The following is a 10,067-nucleotide window of genomic DNA, read 5'->3' on the forward strand; positions in this document are numbered from 1 at the left end:
TGTGCCGCTGCCAGGCGGGTGACTGGAGGGTGCGGGGTGGAGGAAGATGTCCCGGCAGCTCTTCAGCCTCCAGAACCGAAACCCGCTCCGGCAGCCTTTGCTGTTGCCTTTTTTTCGGCCCTGCCTGCTCGGCGTCCCCTCAGATTGCTGGGACTGGGGTGCCGCTGCTGTTCTCCCTGCGCTGTCTCTGTCGCCAGGTGTCGGTCGCGGACCGAGGGGGCGGCGGTGGCCGTGTCCCCAGTGCCTGCCGTGGCCGGCTGCCCGGGGCTGCTGTCAGAGCCTTTTCTCAGGGAAATGGGGGGACTGGGAGAAGTCGGCGCCCCCGTGCCCGCTGTGGTGCCCCCTCCTTCAGGCCATTGTCCTGTTCTTTGTTTTACAAGGACATAAAGCAAGACAGGGTTAACTCTTATCTGAAGTCATTTTTAGGTATCTCTGACCCCCAAGGTTTGTTGTGCAGCCCAAGAAGGGCATCAGATGAGTTTGATACAATTTGTTTTCAGCTTGCCTGTTTTGTCTGTCTCTTATCATTTTTTTTTAACCACTATGCACTTAACAGATGCTTTTTTTTAGTGTCTTTCTTGGGGTTGAAATCAGTGTAATGGTTTTCACATTGGTTTGGCTTTCAGTTTGGTTTTCACGATGAATCCGAGGCGAACAGCTGTCTTGTTATCTAAGTTCACGTTTACTGTTGCTGAACTTTTCTTTTTCTGCTCTTATGGTTTTGTTGCTACTGCTAACTTAATAATGTCCACAATATATATATTTTTTTTCTTCAGGAAAGTGATAAAAGAATTAGATTGCTGAATTCATCATCGAAAGATAATATGACTGCTTTCTATGGAATAAATCAGTTTTCTCACCTGTCTCCTGAAGAGTTCAAAGGTACATTTTTCTGGCTGCTAATGCCTTTTCTGATAGTCTTCTTATTCTTTTCCAGAACCTTGTATCTTTCACATTCACAGATTCTTCCAGTGCTGATAGTCAGCTAGTTTACAATGTCTGATACCAAACTGTAAGTACTTCTGAAGGATACAACAATCTTCTTCATGTTTCTCTAGTCTTGCAAGGTTGAATTGTCCAGAGCCTGCACTTGATTTAGTATACAGACCCTTCTCCCCTTCTTTCTTCTCAGTGGGCCTTGCTTTTTCAGTTGCAACAGTTGTAAAATTGGAAAATACACAAGATTCTTGAGTAATTTTAAGTTCCTATTCCCTATCCCAAGGCAAAATTGACTGCAATCCAAACAATGCTTGGAGATCCAAGGCTGTCAATTATAGCTGTGACTTTCAGGAGCAATAAGGCATGCTTAATTTTTTTTACTAAGAAAATTTGTCTGATAATTAAACTAATCTTCCCTTGCCGTTCAAGTCTGCTGTTGTATGTTATGTTCATTGGGGGATCTTACACCCTTTTTAATTTTAAATAATTAAGCAGCTTTTTTTAGTAAAAAACTAGCACTTCGAGTGTGTTTCAGAATTTTAAAATTATTCTCCTCTTATTTTTCCACTTTTACTTGACTTAAATAAAGTAATATTTTTTTCCACTAAGTAAAATATGAAAACTTCAAAGCAAAACTTGCTTTACGGAATGGTTATTGGTTAGCTTTACTAAATCTTCACATTCTGTACCCACGTTCCCTACATAGAATATTTGTGTTCTTTCTGGAACAGTAGGAATATTTACATTCATTCTGGAGTATAATGATTATTTTTAAATACATGAATTTTCTATGGATTTGAGAATGAGATGTAATCTCATGATTGTAACTACAGACCTCTGTGGCTTCTAGGAAAATAGTTTGTGTTTGGGTTTTTTTTAGTTAGTAGATTTATAGATGTTTGCATTCTGTGTTTAGCTATTTACTTAAGAAGCATACCTCACAAACTTCCCAGATACATAAACGTGCCAAAGGGAAAGGAAAAACCCTTGCCAAAGAAGTTTGACTGGAGGGACAAGAAAGTCATTGCACAAGTGAGAAATCAGCAAACAGTAAGTCCTGGTGTTTTCCTTTCCTGGTTCTCAAGCACTGCTCAGAGAGAGTTACAACAGGTACGTTGTAAAGCCCAGTGAAGGTTTTGGAAGGGACTAGCACTGCCTCAAGGCTCCTTGAGGCACAGGCACAAGTATGGCTGGTTGAGCATATACAAAGCCACGTAGCATTTTATGCAAAGTGACCTTAGACTTAAAAGCATGAAGTGTAAAAGTTGTGCACTTTGAAATTTTGCACGTGTAATATATTTTTTTGATCTAGTTAACTGAATGTGCAAATATTTTGCACTGTGTGTGTTTTTTATCTTTCTGATGAGACTGAGTTAAGTTCAGTACTTGACCTCATCCTCCTGTTTCACTTGGATGGGTGTAGATCCTTTGCTGTGGTTTTCGGGTTGGAATGCCCTTGGCTGGTCAACACTCCTGTCTTTATCACTGAACACCTCAGGGGTTGTATTCTTGATAGGGAGATAACTAGACCCCACATGATTACACTTTATCACAGAGTGGATGTGGTCACTGGTAAGAAACAAACAAGCTGTTAAATCCCCAATATCTTTCCTTTCTGTGCTTCACATAGCGTAACCTGAACCTTCCCTGGGAGTAAATTCTGCTTTCTATTTTAAATGCCACAGTTAAAGAGCCTGGAACTGCAGTATAGATTCTGTAACTGTCTATGAATTTTTCTATTATGTTTAATTTCAGTTTACTGTTTCTTGAACTGTAATATATTTCTGTAAAATTCTTCAAACTGTAGAAAGTTGTAGACTGTCTCCTTAAGTGCATCCTTTTCAAAAATGTAGTAATGTGGTTAAAAAATAACTTCATCCTGAGCCCAGATCTTTCTTCAAGAAACTAGATATCTCACAGTAAAAAGCATCCTCGGGCCTATCTTAAAAGGCAAAAATTAATCAGGGAGGAATCCTTAAAATCAGACAACCACAATGCAGGAATCCTTAAAATAAGACACCCATAATGCATTTCTAGATTTCAGAGAGCAGTACAGGGGGAAAAAAGCAGTTTAATTATTTTAAATGGTTTGTTAAATTGCCTTAAAAACAAAGATCAAGGATGATGTAGTAAATGAAGAGCATTAGAAGACTCTTTTGACTCTTTTCATATCAGGCTTTAAAAGCAAAGCTGACTTTTTCTTTCTCCTGTTTCCTTTCTCTGTACCAGTGTGGAGGCTGCTGGGCTTTCAGCGTTGTGGGTGGTATAGAGTCTGCCTATGCAATTAAAGGAAATAACCTGGAAGAACTCAGCGTGCAGCAAGTTATTGACTGTTCATACAATAATTATGGCTGCAGCGGGGGATCGACTGTTAGTGCTTTGAGCTGGCTGAACCAGGTTTGAAACTTTTCATAAATCTTGAACCCTTCCTTAGCTTTCATATTAACGTGGTTTTTAACTGGTAGAAAGTGATGGGGAAGGCGGAGTGTACAGGTCATTTGATTTTTTTTTAATGTGTGTGTGTATATGCATGTACATATGCATATACGTATGTGTGTGTGTCTGTATGCTTATTTATTTATTCTGGAATCAAGAGAGAGTTCAAGCAGAATTGAAACTTGATTGGAATTTTATAATCTATGTATGTTCTTGTGAATGTACCAAATCAATCCACAGGGGCTGAAAATCATGTTTCTTGAAAGCTACAGTATTTCCACAGAATTCAATTGGAGCTGCAAACATATAGTACCAGCATAGAAAGAGCCATTTATCCACGTGTCATTTTGTGGATTTGAGTGTCCAGTTTAGGTACCAGCATCTGGGGAAAAGGAGGCACACTGAGATTTGCTGCTTTCAAATTTCTGTGGTTGCTGTTGCAAATACTGTAAAATCATGCAGGAGCATGGAGAACCTCAGAATAAAATTGACTGCATTTACCTTTGTTTCATTTGCAACCCAAAACAGTGAAAATACAGGCATAATTTCTACTTCATTTGTAGCTAACATGTTTTCATTCATGAAAAATGAAAAATTGGTGTTAATAATATATGTAAGCAGAAATATTTTAATATTTTTGAAATAAAAATTGCTCTCTAGGCTGACAGTTTGAGTGATTAGAATATAAGAAGAATTCCTTAGTTTTCGTAAGTTTAAAAAAAAAAAAAAAAGGTGATTGTCCTTTTTAAAAAAACTCTGTAATTCTACCCCTAAAGATTCATATAACTCTGGCTAATAACAGTCTAGATAACGTGTTTAGGTTTGCACTTCAGTAAAGTCAGAGGCTATTCCTCAGGATTCCTCTAGAGCAAAATTTCCTCTTGCTTGGCAATAGAGGGACTATCAATGAATTAGACTGGAGAACCTGCTGTCATAAACATACTGTGCTGCAGAAGACAAGTGGAGAAGGTTGATGCAATACCTTTGTAGCTGGACTTTGAACTGCAGCAGCCATTGTAATACGTTGTATACTAGCATGAGGATTTGATGCTAATAGCAGAATTGTACTTAATTTCAATATTTTCTATACCTGTTCTTGGGATATTTGTGGCTCTTGAACTGTCCCAAGGAGAGGATAATTTTGTGTGTGGATGTCATTTGAAGAGAATGGATAGTCATTTGCTAAATGAATGCTTAGTCTGTCTTGAAATTGATTAAATTGCTCATGAAGATAATTTAAACTAGAGATAGTTTTTCAAGTTTGTTCATTATTTAAAGATTTCTGAATCCCTTCTGAAACTTTCTCTGCAAACAAGGAAACTAGAGATAGTAAATATCTTGTTTCCCAACATGACATTCTTATTTCTAGTCTCACCAAAGAACACACTGAGTTTTGAGTCAGTTCTGTGATCAGTTTCGATGTGTTTTGATCTGAGAGTTTTAAAGTCAAATGCATTAAATTCTCATTCATCTACCTTCTTGCAGACAAAAGTAAAACTCGTGAGAGATTCCGAATACACTTTTAAAGCTCAGACAGGACTTTGCCATTATTTTGGTCGCTCAGATTTTGGAGTTTCCATAACAGGATTTGCTGCATATGACTTCAGGTAGCTACTATTTATTCTTTTTATTTGCTGTACTTTTCCTGCTGTGTTCACTAAGTGGGGAGTAAGCTAGAGCCAATAGTGCATTGACCAGGCAAAGGTTATGAGGTTGATTGCATCAGTTCTGTAGCTGTGTGCTGGATAAGACTTAATACATAACATTTTTGAGAGTTAAGGTTTGCCATGATGAGTCCTCTCAACCCAGCCATCACTAAGCCTGTTGAAATTGGAAAGCTTAAGTCTGTGTCTTGAAATTAGGTCTTTTAAATTGGCTCTGTGTAAACTGGAACATTGAGTCAGTTACGGTTTTTCATATACACGAAGTAAGCATTACACTGCTTGAGTATCAGAAACAATAAATCCTAACAGTAGTAATTGGACTCTGTTGAAACATTTAGGAAGTACTCAGTTACTTCAGTATTCATCCATTTACATACCCACCTGCATCCTCCTCCAGTCTGTGACTTAGCAAACAGTGCTGTCAACTGAACTTTTTGTAAAGACAACTGGTAGCTTTTTAGGTTCCTGTGCCAAGAAAGTTTGTTTCTAGTTTTTTTCAGTACAATCCAGCTGCATACTGAACTTCAAGACAAGAAATATAATTTTGACTAGGAATCAAATTACTGCCAGATAAAAGTAACTAAAATAAATTATAGCTTTGACAGTTGGTATTTGCCAAATTCAGTTATTACACATATCATGCAGTGATAAAAGATTTTCTATTCCAGTATATTACATAAGTAGAACTGTATGAGGATGCTAATGGTAATGTCTGATAGTGGTAATGTCCTGTGTTTCGATATGTTTGAGATACAGCAGCACCTCAGTAATGCACTAGAATATGTATGTTTGGAAGAATAATGGCAAATAATAACATAGACTAATGGTTTGTCTAAAGCTGTTTTTTAATTGAGAAGAGTGGTGTGTAAAAGGTACATGGTGCTCCCCATTGCCCAATGACTTGACCCAAAAACCTGCTTCTTTTTAATAGGATCGTATGTTTGCATCTGCACCTTTCCCATACTCTGTGTGCCCTATATTTGTATTACTGTGTTGTACTATATGAAATGCGTATCTATTGATGTACGTTATGTGGTGTGTAGAACCCATCAGAGACAGTTGAATTATTTGATTTTTAAATGGTACTTAAGTAGTTTAGTTTGCTAACTTAAGTCACTTGGCATTATCACTCACTTCTTTCACAGTGGTCAGGAAGAAGAAATGATGAGGATGCTTGTTAACCAGGGCCCTTTGGCAGTAACAGTAGATGCGGTTAGCTGGCAGGATTATCTTGGTGGAATCATACAATATCACTGCTCCAGTGGAAGAGCAAATCATGCTGTTCTTATCACTGGTTTTGACAGAACAGGTGCGTTTCCATCAACTGAACTTCAGCCCAGTAGGTTTTGTGGTTTTTTTTTTTTTCTCTTACTTGCAACTTGCCTCCTGTGGGGCAGGTGATTAAAATCCAGAACTGGGTCTTCTGTTAAGAGCTGTTTAGTTTGGTGTCACATCAGTTCTGGAAGTGCAGCCTGATCCCAGGAGAAAACCTCTTCTTGTCTGTGCTCCTTTAGTTCTGTGAGACTTTGTGTCTTTGTAAAGTCACAAACACGGCTATATGTGTCTTTACACTAGCAGAGGATATATCCAGTCTGCTCAACACTGGACTGTTAGCTCTGTCTTCTATGTGAACGGCAGTAGGTTTCATTGCACTGTATTGTCAAACCATCAGGAACTATGAGATATTAAAATGGTAATTAACTCTGTAGAGTGTTACAAGTTTGTTATGCTTTCCAGGTCTCATGTTGTCTCTTGTTACGAAAATATCTCTTTCAGGTAGTACCCCTTACTGGATTGTACAGAACTCTTGGGGGCCTACATGGGGAATAGATGGCTATGTTCATGTTAAGATAGGCAGCAATGTCTGTGGTAAGTCTGACAAAAAATAATTAAAGTGGTAAAGGCCACAGGCTGGGATGCATTTCTCCATGTAGGTAGAGTGATATAATGGGATCCTCAGAGAGGAAATATTGCTGTTTTAAAAGAGGTTAGATGAGTCCAGGTGGAAAAGTAAGTAAAATGGTTGCTAGTTCAACCAAGCCATATAGTTGAATGATTGAAAAACACCATGCAAAGGTAAAGCCATATAAGGCATAATAAAGTGCTATTGTACCTTACCACATAGAGGTAATGGCATTGTAAAGTATACAGTCATGTGTCGGGGTTCTAGGTTAGCGCCATAGCTATACTCACTGTACATAAAACAGCTGCTGAAGGACAAGTTTGGCAAAAAAATATGGAGAGTGGCTCTGCCTGTGCTTGGGAATTGTGAACACTGCTTGTGGCTTTTCTGGTAGGATAGAGGTATATACTTTTATTGCTAGTTCCATCTCTCGTCCTATTACTGCTTGCATGAGATTTTTGTTGGCATCTGAGCGTGTTTTGTATGCTAAATGACCAGTTTCTTCTGAGTTGCTGGACATGGAGGTAAGGCAGATGAAACTCCTGTTTACCAGCAAAGATTGCTGAGCCAAATTGGTGGGATTGGACTACTAGATAGTAAGTGCGGTGTGCCCATTGAATTTTTGTCTGTTAGATTAACACTGTAGGTCTTCTGTTGGCTTTCCCTTCCACGAATGTTTCAAAGTAGCTCTCACAGTGATTGTAAAAGGTATTAGATGATGTAAATCATCTGCAGATAGAATAGTGTTCAGTTTCCATGCACTCAGTGAAGATCAGGACAATGTATCACAACTTTTACACGTTGCTGGGATTTTTTGTTCATGTTGTTGTATAAACAAACTATATGGAAAGAGAAATTTAGAATTAGTGATAATTAAAGCAAGTCAGTTGTAGAGGTGGTCAGAAGAACAGCTGTGGTGTTTTCAAAATCCATTTTCTCATAAAGCAGTATCTTTCACGTTTTCTGTAGTGTGTCACACAAGAACAATCTAGCAAAGACCACTAGTTGCTCTCTTTCCCCCACAGATGCTGTCTTCTGATTTAGAGGTGCTCTGACACTACTTTTGAGGATATAAGAGCAATTACCCTTACCCTTACTACACAGGCTGTAGTCAGATTTTTGCTTTTAGTACTGGAAAGAGTACAACAATGCAAAAAGAACTGAGCATAAATAAAAGCCTAGTTTGTTCTGTGTTTGTATGAGTATTCAAAAATGTGTCTTGTAATGGAATTTGTCATCTCTAGTCTCTTGCATGAGCTTTCAATGCTACATATCTTCATATTGTCTATTGCTAATGAGTAGGATTAAAATGGAAGAGGATAGCAAGGTATAGGTTGCTTTTCAGTAGGCAGATTGGACCAATGCTAAATCCTCAGAAAGGATCTAGTTTTGAACATGAAGGCAGAGGAGGGAGGAGTGTAGAGCACGACTATAGTGTCAGGCAGTGAAGGAATGAAAGGGTTGCAGCTGATTTCCTGTCCCCCCACCCCAGCAGTTTATCTACTGTCAGAGCTTGGAGGAGAGGACGTTATATGAATATGAATTCTGGTAACTTATTTCTGGCAAGCCTCCACTTCCAATATTTATTAAATTTTTGTTTGTTTGTTTTATTTGTAGGTATAGCAGATACAGTTTCATCAGTATTTGTTTGACACTTACTGGCCAAAGACCACAATTATCATTTGGATAATAATTTGGCACACCATGTGTGTGAAGACTTACTTCAAAGCAACATTATCTAAAATAAGAAATTACTGTAAGGGCATTTCGTGCTTTTCGGCAGTACAGGAATGAGTTGGCTGGAGCTTTTTAAAATGTTTTTATTTGGAATATGTGTTGCATATCAAATCACTCATGGAGTAAGAAGACTTGGAATCAACTACAGAGTACACAAAAAAAGTTACAAAGATGGACTGAAACTGTGAATGTGGACTCTATCCAGGTGTTGAATACTACTCAAAAAATCTTACAATGAAAGAAGTGATGAAAAATTATAAGGAATTTGGATTAAATAATCAATAGTATGACAGAAGGTGTTGGAGACCTGCATGGCCAGGTTGGATGAGGCTTTGAGCAATCTGGTCTAGTGGAAGGTGTCCCTGCCCATGCCAGGGGCTTGGAACTTGATGATCTTTAAGGTCCCTTCCAACCCAAACCATTCTATGATTCAAGAATATAATCAAAATGCTTTGAATATAAGAACCACCATGATTAGGTCTGTTTTTATTGGGCAGAGAAGAAAGGCAGTTGGAGGAATATATTCTCTCTGTTATGCTTTGATACCTGTCTTGGCTTATCTAGCACCTCTGACAGACACACATTTTGTTTTCCTCCTTTTTGTGAATTCCTAGTTTTTCTCTACAGCTAGAACAATAGGAGACGGAAATGGGTAATCAAAGTTGTTCCCCAAACACCCACTGTCTCTGAGGCGCTGCAGTCTTTCAATATCAGTCTTCAGACCTTTATTGGGTAAATACAACTTCAGGGCTCTTCAGAGCAGAGTGCATGTGTTGGAAAGTGCCTGGAATAGCAGAGTCTTCTGGATTAATTTGTTAGATGGATAGAAAATGAAGAAGTAACTCTATTTAGACAAAAATGGAGGCAGTTCTACTGGTTTCACATCCTGTGTCCTGGCAGGGTGTATGTGTTTGCAAATCAACCTTTCTGTGCTTTCAGAGCTGTGCCAGGTCCATGCCTTCTCTGTTTTCTGCTTCACAACTAACAGTGAAGCCAGTTGCAAAGCAGACATTTTAAAACTTACTTAAAGAAAAAAATTGAGAGGGTGGGGTTTGTTGATATATATTTGCCACCTTTAGAAAGTCAGTAATTACAGAATACTCCAAATAGAGTGGATGTTAAATTCCCTACATTAATCGAATTGGCAGGTAGGACTTGCTGGGAATCAAAAAGTGGTTTCAGCTTTGCTGACCTGTAGAACTGCACTTGCAGGCAAATGTAACTCTAATTTACAACCAAACATGTAGTTCTTAAATGCTCTGAATCTGTCATCTGGAATGTTTTATCTGGATTTTTTGTGAAGCACTATGAAAAGTTATTGAAGCAGTTCTGTAATTTTTGCACTCCGTTACTGTGCCATGTTAATAGATGAGTGTATTACACCTTTT

At 38.4% G+C, this 10,067-nt stretch overlaps 1 protein-coding gene across 1 annotated transcript; it reads left to right on the forward strand.

Annotated features, from left to right (window-relative positions):
* Positions 1–197: 197 nt before the first annotated feature.
* Positions 198–8,627, forward strand: CTSO (cathepsin O; the record flags this gene model as incomplete). The annotated part of the gene is made up of 8 exons (XM_010084861.1): positions 198–336; positions 777–882; positions 1,856–1,989; positions 3,169–3,336; positions 4,861–4,982; positions 6,185–6,348; positions 6,816–6,908; positions 8,560–8,627. Coding segments are annotated over 8 exons (961 nt in total), but the record flags the coding sequence as incomplete, so codon positions are not given.
* Between the last annotated feature and the right edge of the window lie 1,440 nt (positions 8,628–10,067).

The sequence above is a fragment of the Pterocles gutturalis genome, unplaced genomic scaffold, assembly GCF_000699245.1.
Source record: "Pterocles gutturalis isolate BGI_N339 unplaced genomic scaffold, ASM69924v1 scaffold17895, whole genome shotgun sequence".
NCBI lineage: Eukaryota > Metazoa > Chordata > Aves > Pterocliformes > Pteroclidae > Pterocles > Pterocles gutturalis.